The 17,690-nt window shown below is 46.4% G+C and overlaps 1 protein-coding gene across 2 annotated transcripts; it reads right to left on the bottom strand.

Annotated features, from left to right (window-relative positions):
- Positions 1-453: 453 nt before the first annotated feature.
- TUBGCP4 (tubulin gamma complex component 4) lies at positions 454-16,212 on the bottom strand. Of its 2 annotated transcripts, XM_026684651.2 has the most exons (18): positions 15,918-16,212; positions 15,669-15,827; positions 15,485-15,589; positions 15,167-15,220; positions 10,540-10,596; positions 9,973-10,052; positions 9,537-9,738; positions 7,204-7,369; positions 6,510-6,634; positions 6,253-6,303; positions 6,071-6,176; positions 5,717-5,824; positions 5,318-5,456; positions 5,033-5,210; positions 4,730-4,864; positions 3,302-3,418; positions 1,255-1,394; positions 454-852 (listed from the first exon to the last, which is right to left on the bottom strand). In XM_026684651.2, the coding sequence occupies exons 1-18, from the start codon at positions 15,984-15,986 to the stop codon at positions 837-839; spliced, it is 2,007 nt and encodes a 668-aa protein (XP_026540436.1). In that variant the 5' UTR covers positions 15,987-16,212; the 3' UTR covers positions 454-836. The 2 variants fall into 2 exon arrangements, with proteins under 2 accessions (XP_026540436.1, XP_087829146.1); XM_087973020.1 differs by lacking the exon at positions 454-852 and having other exon boundaries at positions 1,251-1,394.
- Positions 16,213-17,690: the final 1,478 nt, after the last annotated feature.

Genomic DNA, 17,690 nt, shown 5'->3' with positions numbered 1-17,690 from the left:
GTTAAGGTGGAATAGCTACCAAAAGTTTGGTTTGCTTTCTAGAATTTGTGAAGCCAGAACAATTAAAAGTGCTTCTCCTGGGATATTTTCCATGCAAAGTTACGGGGTGAATGTAGGTTAGAAAATCAGGCTGGGAGAAGAGAGGTTTCCTATCTCTGGGGACATTTGCAGATCCCTATTCCCAGGCCATCGACTTCTTGAAAAAAACACGGACTTTTTCATTAAAGGTTCCCGCAGTTTTGTTAGGCAATGAACGACGTTTGGTGTTTTGCTGTTTCCAGCAAAAGAGGCAGCAAATGGTGACCGTGTCTTGGCCTTGTTGTTCAAACTGGGTCTTCAGCAGAGCTTCCCCTCCGAGCAAGAGAAGCAAACAAAAGCCTGAGCAACTGGAATCTCCAAGGCCAGGTTACTTTTCACATACTTTTGCATCTTCAGAAATAGAACACAAAACCATTTATTTATACAGTTAATAGCATTGCACCCTTTATAGCCACCATCTGATTTTGGCACAGAAATGGTGAAGGTGACACTTCAAAAGGCTGGACTGGCGGCTCTGCAGTCACAGCAAAAAGCGGGGACTCACTTGGGAGCCCAAAGCAATCAGTGTTCCTCTGTTGGCTTCAAAAGGAGCCCACGGAGCCCACTCCCCAAAAGCTACTGAATACGCAAGACCCCATTTGCAAGTGTTGTGGGAGCCCTGCGAGAAAAAAAACACCCCCCAGTTGCTTTGAGAGCAAATCGTGCGCCTCCTCTGCTGTCCTCTGCCGGTGGCTGGAATGTTGCTGCCACTGCAGGCCAGAACACTTCTCGGAAACCGTGGCCTTCCAGTGGGCTAATCATTCGAGCCCCACGCTGCAGGGAAAGAAAAGGGATTCAAAGGGAGGAAGCAAATTGGGCACAAATTGATACATTTTGTAATACATGGACAGATTACAACAGACGTGAGCATGAGCTGACTTAACCATAAAAGACCAGGGAGGCAGAGGGCAGCTGCTATTCTGAAGTTTCCCCCACGTGTGATAGGGAAGCAAGTAAAAGGACAAAGGGAGTGGACAGAGCGCGCCTGTTGCCCATGCCACATAGCATGTAGTACATATGTAGTATGTAGTAGTTGGAGGACATCCAACCCATCTTGGTGCAGAGATTGGAGGGGAAGCCGCAGGGCTTGACACGGCCTTTGGCCCGGTGTTCCCCACTGATTCCGTTGGAAGGGGGCTAGAGGAGCACCCTCTGCTTTGGGATGCTGAGCCTTACCTGCCCAAAGTGCCTCCAGCGTGAGTGTAGTACTTGTTATAGTCCAGGCGTAACAGCAGTTGTGCTAAGTCAGAATTTATCTGGTGATTGTGAACGCTGGAAAGAATCTTGAACAGAAGGGAGGACTGGCAGCTGAAGCCCTGCAAAGGGAAACCCAGGCATCAGAGCAGCCCTCTAGAGCCAATGCCCCCAGGGAGCCCAGCAGAATCTTCCAAAAGCCATTTCGGGCAGGAGAAGAAGGGCACTGCGATGCCCAAGGTGGGAAAAATACACTTTTTTTTAAAAAGGGTTGTGCGGTTGCATCTGGAGCAGTGACTTTGGCCCTCACCATTTTCATAGCCAGGAATGAAACGGGGGAGAGAAAACATGGACAGCGGGGCAGAGGCACCAGTGGACCTCTGAACTGGAACCGAGGAGCTATCTACGCCAAGTGTTCCACACAAACCTCAAGGCAGCTCATTTCGGCAAAGAAAAAGGCTAAAGCACAAAAGTTGGGTTCACCAGGGAAACGACAATCACACGAAAATGAAAGTACGCTCTCTTTGAGTACTGTGGCTTTACATATCAGGACAAAGTAAAAATCATCTGGTCCTTAGCAGTTCTTAAAAGTAGGTAAATACAACCTCAGAGAAAAAGCACGTGATATATTATATCATGTCATTATTTTACACACACAAAAAAGCCAAAATGGAGAAGCCTCATGTGAAAAAAAGCAAGCACACTCTTACTGCTTAGGTACATATGAAGAGGCTACGTTATCAGCCAGGTGCTGCTAATCAAATGCCTTGGATCAACTGATCCATTAGCAAGTCTGACTCTATAAAAGCGGAAGTTTTGAGGTGAAAAGTAAAGACATCAGCAATGGGCTTAGAGAAGCAATTGTTTCTGCCCATCATTCTGAGAAAGGCCATCTGAGAACATTTAAAGTCCATCATTCTATGGTGGGGAAGAGCATTCACAAGTGCAAAACATTCAAGACAATTGCCAATCTTCCCAGGAACAGAGTCTCAAAGTTAGATCCTACAATGCTCGAAGAAATTGCAAAAAAATCCAAGTTACACCTCAGACTCCACAGAGTTCACTTTGCATGTTAAATATTAAAGTTTATGATAGTACTATTAGAAAAAGATGGAAGAAGTATGGCTTGTTTCGAAGGGTTGCTAGGAAAAAAAACCTCTTCTCTCTAAAACGAATATTGGCAGCAGGTTTGCAAATTTGCACCTGAACAAATCCCAAGACTTCTGGGACTCTGCCCTTTGTGCAGAAGAGACCAAAGAGGAGGGGTTTGGCCATAATGCAGCGCCACGTTTGCCAAAAACCAAACAGCACAAGCCTGCCAACTGCCAAGCAGTGGTGGAGGGGTGATGATGTGGGCTTGTTTTGCAACCACAGGACTGGGGCACGTTGCAGTCACTGAGTTGACCATGAACTCCTCTGTATACTGAAGTATTCTAGAGTCACACAGCAGGACGATGATCCCAAAGGCATCAGCAAATCTACCACAGAATGGCTGGAAAAGAATGGAGCTGCGCATAAGCAAATGCTCACAACCTCCATGAACTGAAGCCACGTTGTAAAGAAGAGGCGGCCAAACAACGCGAGAGACTGACAACGTCACACAGAAAACGATTACTTCAAGCTATTGCTGCTAATGGTGGCTCTACAACCTATTGAATCATAAGGTGTACATGGTTTTCACACCTGGCTTCTCCATCTTGGCTTTCTTTTTGTAAAATAAAGGATGACATGATGTAACGTGTTGTATTTACCTACTTTTAAGAACTGCTAAGGACCAGATGATTTTTATTATATCCTGATAGGTAAAATCATAGAACTCAAGAGTTTGTATTTAATTTTTCACAACTGTAAAAGCAGCCAAAAGGCGTAATTGGGTTGCGAGGTGACTCGGAGAAAACCGGTTCTCTGCCAGCTGATCTTCAGCGCTACCGGTATGCCAGAACCGGGCCAAAACGGCAGAATACCTCCACTGCTTCAGTGTGCCTCTGTGTGTGGTTGTATGTGGGTGGGTGGGTGGGTGTGTACTTACCTTAGCCAGGATGCTCAGCTGGGCTGTACCTCGTTCATCCAGGGGCCCTCGGTTCTGGCTGACCAAGGAACAAAAACTATGGCAGAGATCTAAAATTTCATTCAGGCAGTGAAAAGCCTACAAAAGAAGGATCAGAAGTGGGCTATATTATTATGTATTCATTTATCTTCCCACAGTTGTAACTGTTGATTCTAAACTAATTTTACCTATGAAAATATTAATTAGTTCAGCTCTGGGTTGTGAACTCAACACTTTTTTCAACAACTTGGATTAGAATTATGGAGAAAATGCTTATCAAATCTGTAGACAACGCAAACTAAATTCCTTAGAACACAAGAAATCTAGCAAAATGATCTTGGTAGAATTGGGCTGAAAATAATTGTCAGGCCCCTGTCAGATCGCTGCCATCCGGGGAGGGGGGGGGGGAGAGGAGGCTGTGTAGGTTGAATGTTTTGCATGCTTTCACTGTTGCTGTAACCGCTTGGGAGTTTGGGGAGGGGAGAATCAGCCACCTGCACAGGCTCCCCCTGACCCGGTGTCAGCCTGGTATTCAAAGTTGCAGCGCCTCTTCTCGCCATCCGGCCTCGGATTTTCCAAAAGACCTTAGCGGCATTTTATTGGCTGCAGATGGACAGGGAGTATTGGGGTGGGGGTTGGTTGAAGGGGAAATTTAGCCTAAGGCTTGGAGCCCAAATTTCAGAGCCTGACTTCTCTGCAATCACTTTCTCTCTCAGTAAAAGTTCCTTTTGAAATGCAAACTGCTGCAAGAGTTTTACTTTCTTGAGAAGGCAGCTGAAGCAGGTCCTTACAATACTGAATGTTAGAAATCACATGCAGTTTTTGAATGGGAAAATAACCAGCTGGGGAATCATGAAAAAGATCTGGAAGCCCAGCTAATTGCAAACTTCAAACCAGCAGCCCTGATAAGGCTGCAAATGGGCAAATGCAACTTTAGACTATGTCAAACAGAACAAATTCCGAAATTATAGGGCTTAATCATCCCACTTAATTTTGTATTGATAACTCCTAGTTTGAGTGAGTGTCCATTCAACTGTAAAGGATTCAAACTGGCTGGAATAGATGACCTTGAGAGGAGCCACAAGAAAAACGGGGGCAAGACTGAAGGGCACTCTTCAAGTACCTAACAGGATGTCAGTACCAAAAGGTGATCGAGATCTATTTTCTGTTCTAAGAGAGGACAGAAGATGGAATAATGGACGGAGGTTGCTGAGAGGCAGATTCCAGTTGAACATTCGGAGAAAAAATCCTCACAGGAAGAGTTCTTCAGGGGAACCAATTCCCCTCAACTAAACCGACCGTCCACACTGGGGGGAGGAGTGGGCTAAAGGCAGGGGCATGCCGCCCTTCCCCATATTTCCTTTGCACTCCAAGGGTCCAAGATAAGGTACCCACAGAGAAGCTACTTACCGGCTTCAGGAGGATGAAGGATTGGGCCAGGAGATTGCTCAAAAAGTGATCGTGGGCCAGTCGGATACTCTCAAAATCACGGGTGGAGTTGATCTGCTGCAGGAGCTGGGAGAACTGAGACTCAAGGACATCCACCTGAAAGAAAACAGAGCAGAAGCATTACTTTTAACGCCTGCGGTCAAGGCAAAGTAGAGAAAGACTTGTAAGAAGCTGTGAGAGCGCTGGCAGCTGGCAGCAGAAAAAGCGGAGAAGAAAGCAGCCGAGCTGTTTGGCCCTTTTTCAGCCGCCCCGGCAAACACTTACTTGCAGGTAATATTGCAAATTGTCCACGAGGAAAGTCATGTGATGGCGCAGCCGCCACTTGATGGCATCCGTCCGCCTGGATTCCAGGCACTTGCACCGCATCTGCAGAGCCCAGCAGTGCTGCAGCTCAGCCTGGACTCGTCTCACACTCAGCAGGTATTTGAAGACCACGTTGTACCTGCAGCCAAGAGTCGGCTGGGCTTAGCCCTGGGCCAGGAAGCCCCAGGACTCCAGCAGCAGAAGCCCCCTCCCACTTCCCACCGACCCAGAGGAGGCAGCACTCACTTTTCCAGGACGGCGGGAGTGAAGAGGATGTGCAAAGGCCACTGGACTTTGTAGGAGAGCCCCAAGGCAGCCCAGCCGGATGTGGGGGACTCGTGAGGAGACAGTTCTCGAGAAGGGGTCTCCCGGTTCTGGGAAGGGTCTGAAAAGGAAGCCAGCCAACAACTTGGACTGAAGAAGGCTGGAGGCAGCTGGACAAGCCAAGGCCGCAGCTCAGAGAGTTGGAGGAGGCCGAGGTCCACATGGGGGGGGGGGGCTCCTGCAGCCTCTGCTCAGCTAGCCAAGGTGCTTGCCATCTTGGAGGAAAAACAGAAGTTGTGGCTTAATGCAGGTCTCTGCTAGGGGAGGGGGCACCCCTTTTAACTCCCAATGCGGCGTCCGGCCTCCTGCACCAACACCCACCTCGGTGTTCCTTTCCATGGTAATGGATGGTCAGGTGAAGAAAAGGCAGGAGGTTGTCGTCATCCAAGAGCACTTTGTGGGCTGACTGCTGGAATGCCACATTCACATCTGAGGGAAGGAGCCGGGGGGGGTTAGTAGAAGGAAAATAGGCCTTTTGCTGCCTCCCCATTTCCACCCAGCAACTCTGGGGGGCAAAGAACTATGCTTCTTCTCTCCTCTGCACCCAACCTGTCCAGGCTTAGGTATCGACACAGAGGGCATTTGAAACGGTGATTTTGGGCGTCCAACCTGGCAGAAATGCCACTCAAGGAGCATTTCAAACTGCGGGGCCTTTTTGGAGACGGAGAGACTCACCGTGCTCAGTCACTGCGGATGGGGGTGTCTTTAGCATGTGCTGTGCAGTATCAATAAAGGCCTGAAACAATTCTCCTCGCCCCAAGAGGTAAAAATCTTTAATGACCTGGAAGAAAGGCACCCTGCTCAGCCACTTCGACACCCCTACCCCTCCCCCCGGGAAACAGGACCTCCTTGTTTACCTTCAGCTGCCCTATCAAGTCGGCCTCCTCCACCATCAGCTTCCATAAGTGCTTAGGAAAGAGAAAAGCCCCAGCATCAAGATCCGGAAGCTGCACCCAGCTGCAACGGTGTGATCCAAAGCTCCTCCCCCTGCTCCTTCCTTGGGCAAGGTCCCCCTGCCCTGAGCTTCCCTCCGCGGGTTGGGTGGCTTCTTCTCCCCATTAGGAAAAGCTTCCCAAGGGTCCTTTGCTAACATGCTTCGTGCGCACAGCCTGACCTCAGCCACAGCGCTCCGGATCCAGTCAACCACAGCCTCAAAGTCCACCAGGTTGAAGAGGGGTTGCTGCTTGAGACGATGCAGCTCAGCCGCGAAAGTCTCCTCCTGGTTCTTCAGGATGGAGCCTGCGAGAGGAGAGATTTTCCAAGACTTTCCAAGACCTGGCGTGTGCAACTGGAGGCTGCCTAAATACATCAGCTCAGTCCAGATCCCAGGAACAGCAACTGAGAGAGAGAGGTGCACCTTGTCAAGGGAGTCGGTAAGGTTTAGCCCACATTGCAGAATAAGAATTCGAAGATTTAAAAGGAGGAAAATGCACCCTCCCGGGGGGTGTCTATATAGAACAGCATCAGAAAGAGGGAAAACTTCATAAAGGCGAATGGCTGAAACGGGCTGCAAAGGATCTTTCTTTGATCTAGTCAGAGAGGCCTCTTGTAATCTGGATCACTGACCCAATTCAGAGGGATCGCCAGGGACCACTTTCAGGTTCTGCCCACCCCTGATTGTCCCACTTGGGGTAAGCCAAACAGGAGCTTTGAGCAAACCTGGTCTATGGACCGAGAAGGGTTGCCCAGACTGCTTGGCCCACAGCCCAGCCGTGAGGAGGAGTCCTGCAACCAGCATACAAACATCTGCCAAACCACTTCGCCCTCATTCTTACTCCCTTGAAAGAAGCCACAGCCAATCTCAGTACCTTTTTTGGTAAGAGTCACATTCTGACTCTCAAACATCTGCACAGATTCCCCTACAAAGAGGATTTTTTCAGCGACACGAGCGGGAATGTAGGAAGGCAGCATCTCCATCCGCAGGGAGAACTGTTTTGGAGAAGGGGCCAACATATTCTCTTCCTCAATCAGCCTCTGTTGAAACAAAGGTGGGTGGGAGGGAGGGAGGGAGGGATAAAAATCAACGCAAAGGAAACTCCAGAGCCATGGATGGAACATGGACCTTTTTAGAAGGCTTGGGAGGGATCTCCCCCTTAATTTAAGAGTTCAGGGACTGGGAGGGACAATGCTAAGGTTGTGGGGGAGGGGAGGAATACTGCCATTTGGCCCTTGTCCCCACTGCCCTGGGAGGCGGTTTCTAAACATGCCCAGTTCTGAAATCCTTTTCGACTCTGCTACTCAGCGGTTGCTTTGAGACCAGTTCCAGAATCCCTCCAAAGCTGCTTTATTTTGAAAGCTTTATTTTAAGCTTTACTTTTTTGGAGAAAAGTTTACTCTTCCCTGGATTCTCTTCTAAAAAGCACAAGGAAGTGAGAGAAGTTCTCCTCCTCATTCCTTTTCCTCCCCTCAAAGGTCAACATGCGCTTTCACGCAAGATCCTCAGGCTTGCTTGAATCAAATTCCTTCATTTTTGAATTCTCAGCAAACTACATTAAAAGGAATATCCAAACTATTTCTTTTCCTCAATGTTTTACTACTTCTTCCTCAGAACTGACATTCACCCTAATGTTGAACATTCTGCCCCTAAACTCTCGCAGGAGGCCCAGACAGGTAGAAGGGACCTGGGGGGGGAGGGGCGGGGGGCTGGTGGAGCTGGAGAAGGTTCAGGGTGAAGGCGTTGAAAAGAATCTGGGGCTGGAAACTCTGTGACTTTGGGAGTTTTTTAGCCTAGAAAGGAGGCAGGTGAGAGGAGACACAACTGAGATGTATAAAATTATGCATAGTATGGATAAACTGGGCAGCAGAAGTCATTTTACCCTTCCCAAAATATCAAATTACCATATGAAATTCAAAACCCAACAGACAAAAGGAATGTACACATTTGCTTTGGAATTCACTCCTCCCATGAGATCGGGTGCCAGCTGCCAGCTTGGCTGGCTTCAAAGGAAGGCTGAAGCAATTCATAGGAGTTCTGGGGACCTATTAGGCATGGCTTTGGGAAACGGAAGTAAGTTGTCCCGTTCACTCCCTTCTTCTGTGCCCACTCTCTGTTGGTGCTGATAGGAAGCGAGAGGCTTTCGGCTTTGCAGAGTCCTGCAAGGTTTGGGACTTTCTCTGCTTCTGTTTAACATCTATGTGAAGCGGCTGAGTGAGACCAGCCATCCCTACAGGGTGAGGTATCACCAGCATGCAGAAGACACCCAGCTGTATGTCTCAAGTCCATGGTGACTGCCCTCTTGCTGTGCCTGGAGGCTGTTAAGGGCAGGATGGGGAGCAACAGCCTGAAACTGAACCCTGGCAAGACGGAATGGCTCTGGATTTGGGGTTCTTTGGTCCACAGAGAATTGCCATCTCTGGTCTTGGATGGGGTGGCACAACTCCACAAAAACCCAGGGCATAATCTGCGGGTTCTCCTTAACTCACAACTCCTACTTGAAGAGCAGGTGTCAGTTGTGGCTAGGAGGGCCTTTGGCAACTGGAGGTTGTGTGTTGGTTATGCCCTTACCTGGACCAACAATCCACGTTCACAGTCATTCACTCCCCTAATTACATACCATCTTGACTACTGCAATGCACTCTACGTGGGACTACATGGGCCCTTGAAAAGTATCCAGAATCAGAGAAAAGTATCAGTTGGTTCAAAGTGCAGTTTTGTGAAAGTCTAGATTTGCACAGGTCCCCTCTCTTGCAGGAGCTGCGTTGGTTGCTGATTTGCTTCTGGATTCCAATTCAAGCTGCAGGTTGTCGCCTTCAAAGTCCTACATGCCCTTGGGGCCAGGTTATTTCAAGGACCCCTTTTTTCCCCAGGTACATTTACCTGGCCCACCAAAGCAAGTTAGGCAGGGTGTGTTACAGGTCCCATTCTTAAGGAGGTCCATCTGGAGGGACCAAGGAGGCATACGATTCGCCCCAACTAGATACTCTTTCGAAAGGCGCTGAAAACCTGGTTTGTCAGTGGACCTGGGGACTTCAGGGGTAAATGGAGCCCATCAAGGAGTTTATTAGATTGTTTTGCTGGGTTTTGAATTTGGGTTTACTCCTGTAAGCCTCCTGGAGTCACTGTGAGTTGGATGACCAGACATTTTCTTAATGAATAAACAGTAAGTAGCTTGGAGGGAACACGGGGAAGGCTCAACCTCACCATATCTTGCAGCTCTCGCAGCTGCTTCCCCGTGAGTCCTCCAATGCCCAGATCGTCGTCGTCTTCTTCCGGCTGGGCCGGGGTCAGCCCCAGGGAGGGGCCCTGCCTGATGAAGAACTCCTCGTGATGGTCCAAGAGCAGCCCGTGCAGCATCCAGGCAGAGAGCTGCTTGTAGAGAACGGCATGGCACATGGCCAAGACCCTGCGGGAGTGCAAAAGGAAGAAAAAGCTCAGGGGAGCAAACGTGACGGGCAGCAAATGGAACCAGCCTCCAGGCAGGACCTACAATTGAAGCCCCTGGATTCCAGGTGCTCTGAATTGCTCCCTTGAGAAGGGGTAACAAATGGCACTGAGAGCAGCTTTATGCTTGTGCCTGGCTGGGGGGTTGGGAATGACTGGGGTGCTGATAAAGGTCACCGGAATTATAATTCTTTACTTCTCCAAAGCTTGGCGCACCGGTGGCAAACCACCACGGCCATATTTGTAGACTGTCTCCAAGATCTGACAACCGTGAATCTGCCAAGGAAACAAATTCAGATGAATCAGTTGTAGGAAAGAAAACCAAAGGTGCCTCTTTCAGGTCTGCAGCAGCCAACAACCATCAGCTGCATTTACTCCCTCTCTTTTTTTACATCTCTGCAAATAGCAATAGCCCCTACACACACGTTGCCCCACAGTGCTTGATGGCACTCCCTGGGCAGCTTACAAGGTCAGCCTCTTGCCCCCAACAATCTGAGCCCTCCCTTGAATGACTTTGGAAGGATGGAAGGCTAAGCCAACCTCAAGCCCCACCAGGATCGAACTCCAGGCTGTGGGCACAGTCAGCCTGCACTGCTGCATCCTAATGTCTGTACCACCACCACAGCAATGTAACTTCTCTTTTGCATTTCTCATTTCCATCCAAATTTCCTCAACTCAGCTATTGGCCAGACACCTGTATTTTACTAAACTGCTCCAAAAACAAGGCTTCCCTTATCAGAGGCAGACAGGAAGAATACCATACCTTCTGGATCTTTATCTGCTCTACTACAGTCATCAATGAGGGAAACAAGAGCTGAAACTGTAAAACAAAAACCAGTATTTAAGAATATACTTGTTTTAATGAATTGGGGCAAAAAATGAATAGTTGCTTGGCAATCTGACAATCTAACATCTGGCCCATGGAACAACTTTCCCCCTGGGCTGCCTTCAAGTTACGTATCATATTTCCTTTTTATTTATTTAAAATAAACTTTATTAAAGATTAAAAAGAAAAATATATACAACGTATAAGATACGTTTTGTTGCAAATGAAACCAATATACAAATACAAATATTGACATAAAACATATATATTTCTTATCAGCTAAGACGGTATGATCGTTTATTGAAAACAATTTTACAAATATTCATTTTCTATTTTTGGTATATGCTCTTAGTTTAACCACTTCGTTTTTCAAATCCTTATCTTTTAATTTCCTGGTTTTTCTCCTTCATCCAATTATACCATTTTTCCCAAGCTGTAGTATATTTTGAGTCTACCTTATCCCTAAGTTTTTGTGTAAGTAGTCCATTTCAGCGCAGTCAAGATCTTTCTGAATTATCAAATTATTTGTTGGCATTTGGTCACCCTTCCAGCATTGTGCCAACGCAATTCTTGCTGCTGTGATTATATGGAGAATTAAGTATTTCATTTCTTTTGCATAGTCCCCTTTTAACATTCCCAACAAAAATATTTCAGCCTTAAATTCTAGTTGTATATTTGTGATTTCTTTTATCCAAATTCTAATTTTTTTCCAGTACTTTTTACTTTTTGGGCAAAGCCACCAAGCGTTTGCTCACATTTCCATTAAGTCGGATTTAAGTTTGGGTACATATTCGCTAACCTTGAAGGTGCCAGATACCACCGATAACACATTTTGTGTTGGTTTTCTTTATAAACAACCAATTTTGTTATTTTATAATTTTGTTTCGACTTTTCCCAATCTTCCAAATTAATGTTGTGCCCTATATTCCTTGCCCATGCAATCATTGGGCCTTTAGCTATTTCTTCTGCCATTTCAAATTCTAATAGATAATTGTACATTTTAGAAATTAATTTTTCATCCGTCCCCTCTAATATTTTATCTAATTGGTTTGGTTTTACCTCAATTCCAAATTCTATATCTTTTTTATATCTCGTCTTGAGTAAATATGGCCACCACTCTATTTTCATCCCTTGTTCTCTGAGTTCTTGGTTCGTCTTTAATTCTCCTTGGGAATTTAGGACATCATAATACCTAATCTTCCAGTTTCTAGGACATTGGGGTGGATCAATGCCTCCATAATGGAAACCCACCCTGGAATCTTCATATAATGTTTATGTTTAATCTCTTTCCACGCTTTTAATAATGAGCTTCGAATTACATGTCTATTAAAGTGTATCTCTTATTTCCAGGATTCCACATGAAGGCATGCCACCCCGCCTCTAGATCGTGTCCTTCTAGGATTAAGATTCTTTTATTTATCAGATTGGCCCATTCTTTAATCCATGTTAAGACTACTGCTTTATGGTATATTTCCCAGGCGGGGAGTCCAAATCCACCTCTGAATCTACTATCTTGTACTGAACTTAATTTTATTCTTGTTTTTCCCCCTGACTAAATGAATTTCATGGTATTTTTATTTAATTCATTAAATAATTTTTTATCTAATTTAATTGGAATGGCTTGAAAGAGAAATAGTATTCTTGGCAAGATGTTCATTTTGATTGTGGCAATTCTCCTTAACATTGATAATTGTGATCTCCCCCATTTTTCTAAATCCTTTTTTATTTCTAATACCAGTTTTACATAATTATCTTTTATTGTTGAACATCTTGCCGTGAGCCAAATTCCTAGATTTTTAATTTTTTAAACAATTTGTATACCCATTGCTTCTACTAATTTCTTTTTTTTTTGTATGTTAGATTTTTTGTTATCATTTTGGTTTTGTCCTTATTGTTAAACCTGCCACTTCTCCCTATCTTTCTATCTCTTTAATTTAATTGGTTCTTCTACGAAGAATACAAGGTCATCTGCAAATGCTTGGGCCATGTATTCTTCTTGTTTAATTTTTAGTCCTTTTATGTCTGAATTCTGTCTCTCAACAAAATTTCTAGTGTTATGATAAAAAGCAGAGGTGAAAGCGGACATCCCTGCCTGACTCCTTTTCCTATTTCAAATGAATTTGTCGTTTCTCCATTAATTATTACCCGTGCTTTTTGGCTTGAATATATTGACTCTTAACATTTTTTTGAATTTATTCCCAAATTTCATCTCCTTTACTTGTGGTCTCATAAATTGCCAATTTACTTTATCGAAGGCTTTTTTTGAGCATCCAGAAAAACTAGTGCAGCCTGTTCTTCTGGATGTGCCTCAGAATACTCCAGGATATCTAGTACTGTCCTTGTGTTGTTTTTTAGTTGTCTTGTTGGAAGAAAACCATTTTGATCTGTGTGTATCTATTTACTTAATATTTTTTTCAATCTCTCAGCCATTATATTCATAAATGTTTTGTAATTGGCATTCAATAAAGAAATTGGTTTATAATTTTTTATGTGGGTGGTATCTGCACTCTCCTTCGGTACAGCTGATAATCTAGTTCCTCCTCTACCTTTTAACAACAATGTTGTCTACTAGATTCCTCAGGAACCTGTTTGATCTCCCACTTGCTGCAGAGTCACTAACACTCCAAATCACACCATCAGATTAACAACATGAAAACTGAACTCATTACATATTCCACAACGGAGAATCTCTTCTCAGTTATTAAAAAAAACCCTAGTGCTTTCAGGGAGTCAGATCACAAGTGGCTTCTTCCAAAACTACAAAAGAAATGACACGATTGATTCGTTTGACTAGGGAGAAAACAATGTTTTAATAAAAGACTACACAATCCATGACCCGCTAGGTCATCCTTTCAAAGACATTTCTTTACTAGATTCCTCAACGCCTTCAACAGTGGCAAAGCTTCTAATGTGCTGAAAAAGTTGGGATATATTCAGAGATGTATCTGCCTTGAAAAGAGCCCATGTTATTTGGAAGCAACTCTATTTGAAGTAACTCAATTCAGGTGGTTTTGCCGTATGATGCATCATTTCACCCAGTTAAAGGTTACTAGAAGAGTTTTAGTTTATAGATTGGAAATCTTTTATGGACATTTTGCTGTAAATGGGCAAAAATTAACTAAGATCTTTGGAACTGGATTAAAAAGGGTTGAATATGGGAAGTAGTGAGTGAATTACAGAATATAATTCTAAAAAGAGAGAAATGGTAAAAATTTGTAACTACTGTAAAGACTTGGAAACTGCATCTTTGACTTTTTTTCTTTATCTATACTGTTTCTACCATTTTTTTCTTGAGTTCAACTTTGGTCTGAATTTGAAACTAGTGTTTCAAGCTTGAAACCTTTTGAATTTAGACTATTGCATTCCGCTATTTTATGTCTACAGCATATCATCACTCAGGTGGTTTTTGTATGCTTCAGTGAAATCCAGGGTTTCTTCAAACAATCCTTTATTGATGAGGCTTGTGATTATGGGCTTATCTAGAGCCCCTACAGTTATCAGTGATTGAGAAGTAGAGCTTTTTGTGACTTAATTCCGTTTTTGCCTGAGCGAACCAATTTGAAAAATTAGGAAGGGAAATAGTATGTTGTCAAAGTCCAGTTCTCTGAAGAAATGCAAGGTTGGAACATATTTGCACAGCTCTACTCAGTACAACAAGTAGGAGAAACAACTCATCTAAGAGAGTCAGTTCTGATGGAGTGGTTCAGGTGCTGGCCCTGAAACCAGGTGAATTCTAGGTCTCCCTAAGGCATGAAAGCCAACTGGGGGACTTTGGGCCAGTGACTCACTCTCAGCCAGACCCAACTCACAGGGTTGCTGTTCTGAGGATAGGAAGCAGAATATTAACTGTGTTTGCTACTGAGCAAGAGAGGGAAAAGAAGGATAACACTGTAATAATTATTCTTACAGTAGTCCTTGCTTAAGGATGGTAATTGCAACTGGCAACTTTATTGCTAAGTGACATAGTCAAAAAGTGAGCTATCATGTGTCCCTACTACTTTTAAGGTGGTGGTTACGGCTGTCCCTCTTGCTATTGTTAGGCGAACCCCACATGGTCACAACATCACAGATCTCAAATGGTGATGCCGGGATCCCATAACAGTGAGCAGGTTGCCAAGCGCCCAGAATTGCGATTAACACACCTTCAATTGGGTTGCTGAATGAAAGGTTGTTCAATGAGAACTGCCTGTATTTCCATCTAATCTAAAAGAAAGATGAGACGGAAGGGCATGAAATGAAAAGCCTCTATAATCCCTACCCTCAAATGCAACTTCAGAGATTGGCTGCAAAAGAACAAGAATAATTCCACCCTTCAGCTCTCTTTTCAAGGACTTGTTCTCAATAGTCACCTAAGCTACTCTAATTAGTGGCATCGATTTTTGGTTCTCTGTCTCCTTTTTAAGTAGGTTCTCCATTGGTTCTATTGGGTGGAGTTTGGGCTTTAAAAAATACACAAAAAAACACAAAGCCAATCTAATCTCTGCAAAATCTAAAATCTGCTCTTTGCATCTGGGAAAATTTCCTCAAAGTGCAGATGAGAAATGGCTTCTTTGGCAAAACTCACCTGGTCCAGAGAATAGTTGACATACGAGATGGTAAGGTGAGGATCAGCCAGAAACTGCCCAAAACAGAGAGGAAAAGTGTGAGCATTCACAACGGAGCTTTTTTTTTTTGAGGGGGGGGGGAGGGCGGACAGGTTGTCAGGATGGAGCCTTCTGCGGTATCTTACACCGCCTGCAAGACCTTATTCCAGGTAAGGTCCTACCCTGTCAGAAAATGCCAGCTTGGCATGGGTTCCTTGCCCAGGACAAAGTAGCTTGTGGTCAAAACTTGGACCCTCCCCATTCGGGTTGGGGTCTCCCTCCACCCCGCCGCCGCTCACCTCCTGCTCCAGGCCCAGCAGCGCCTGCCGGTAGGGCTGCAGCACGGCGTCCAGCCCGGTGCAGAAGGCGCGGAGGTAGATCCCCGGCGGGGAGGCCAGCAGCTCCTGCGAAGAGGCGAAGCGAGGCGGTGACTCCCCGCAGGGCACCCGCGGGCCGCCACCCGTCCCCGGGAAGAAGGCGCACCTGCGGCGGGGCGGCGGGCGGCGGCAGCGGCGGCTGGGCGTGCTCGGCGAACTGCTCGATGAACTCCTGCAGGCGGACGTAGAGCGCGCCCAGGCGGCAGACGCGGGCCAGGAGGGCGGCCTCGCTCGGGTGCAGGAACGGCGGCGGCTCCGGGGACACCTGCGGGGGAGGAGGAGGAGGAGGAGGACGCTGGGCCGGGCTCGCGGAGGGAGGGCCGCCCCCGCCCCGCCGCCCCGCCGCTGCGCCCACCTGCAGGCCGCCGCCCACGAAGAGCCCGCCCGGGTAGCCGCGCAGCGCCAGCAGCAGCTCGTGCATCATGGCGCCGTCGCGCGGGGACCGGGCCTCAGCCCCCCTTCGCAGGCGCCCCAACGACGCCCCCGGGCTCCTTGGGACAGAGCCGGCCCCGGGCTCCTTAGAGGGTGGGGGGGGTTCGTCTGCCGAGGAGCCCGGCCTGGACTCCTGCGGACGGGATGGGGTCCTTCAGGCACGGAGCTGGGCCGCCCGTTTAGGAGCTCCGGCCCCTCCCTCCGGGCGCCTTGTCAGAGCTGCCTTCGGGTTTTGCCTGCGCGGAGGTTGCGTGCTTGGGGGCGGGGGGGGGCGGTTGGAGGAGGACAGGGAGCGCAAATGACCGCAGTCTGGCCAGAAAGCGCGGGAAGGCGGCTCGCTTGGGCGCAGCATAAGGGGGGAAGGGGGAGCAGGCTGTCAAGTAGGCCCTTACTCTCGCCTAAGGTAGTTTTACGTTTTTTGAATGTAACTTTTGCGAAGAAGATAAAAACTAACACGAACTAGTATAAAATAAGGAACAAAAAAAAGAAAAGTCAAAAAGTGCAAGAAAAAAGTTAAAGAAAAATAGGAAAAAAGATACAAATAAGTGGCTTCTGATATTCTTCGCAGCAGTGATAGATACAAATGTGTTTTAACTCTAAGATTGCATAATGCTCTTCTTTGAATAAAGTCATTAGCTACTTTAATTGGTGATGGACTTGTGTAAACATGAAAAAAATGAATTTGTGATTTTTGCTTTTGATGATTACACAGGATAGATGGTAATAGGAAGTCAATTTATCAATTTCAGCAAAACCTACCAACTTTACCAACCATTCCTCCATAGTGGGCAATGTCAAATCTTGAGTTTTACTTTCTTGTGGCATTATTTCCTGACCTGGACTACCTCAGAAATTGACAGAATAAAAGAAAGTATCATCCAACCTTCCCATTTTAGAAAAGGTTACTGAGAATGTGATTGGGCAATTCCTCTAGAACAGTGGTCCCCAACTTTTCCGGCTTTGTGGACTGGCCGAGGGGAGGGGAGGGCAAGGGGATGCTTTCCCTTGTGCAAACAAGGAGCTCTGCGTGCTCATGTGCTCACCCACTTCTTGCTCAGCCCAATTCCAAATGTGCTGCAGCCCAGTACCAGACCATAGCCCAGAGATTGGGGACCCCTGCTCTAGAACAGGTGTCACCAATCCCAGGCCACAGCTCACTACTGGGCCGTGGCCTATTCAGAATTGGGCCGTGTGAGTGGCTGGCTGGAGCGCACGTGTAGCTCAACTTTCCCAAGCAGTTGGCCTGCAGGCACTCATGCACATATGCACCAGCCCACCACTTGCGTAAAGACTGAGTGCCTGTGCACTCCAGCCCACCACTCGCGCAACAGTTGCATATGTGCGCACGTGCACATGTGACCCAGTTCCCTTCTCCCCACCCCAACTGGGCCACCAAGCCACAATGATTGAGGACTGCTGTTCTAGAATATCCTGGAGGAAATTGATTATCTGGAGCCATTTCCTGGGCTTCAGTCTAGAAGGGCATGGTACAAAGATAGTATTGATTGTGCTTGTTGATGAGTTGAGATGTGATGCATTCATACTGATATTCCTACATCTCTCAGTGACTTTGGTTACTGGTAAACACATTATTCTTCTGGTTTAAGTCCTGGTGAAGGATATATAAATGCAGTATATCATTTTGGGGAGTTCCGGTATTGCAAAGCTACAGGCTCTCTGGCCCCAAGTATTTCAA

Source organism: Notechis scutatus, chromosome 11 (genome assembly GCF_049901735.1).
Source record: "Notechis scutatus isolate UNSWTSFEM ecotype Mainland chromosome 11, rNotScu1.2, whole genome shotgun sequence".
Classification (NCBI taxonomy): Eukaryota; Metazoa; Chordata; class Lepidosauria; order Squamata; family Elapidae; genus Notechis; species Notechis scutatus.
This window is presented reverse-complemented; position numbering and strand designations above follow the sequence as displayed.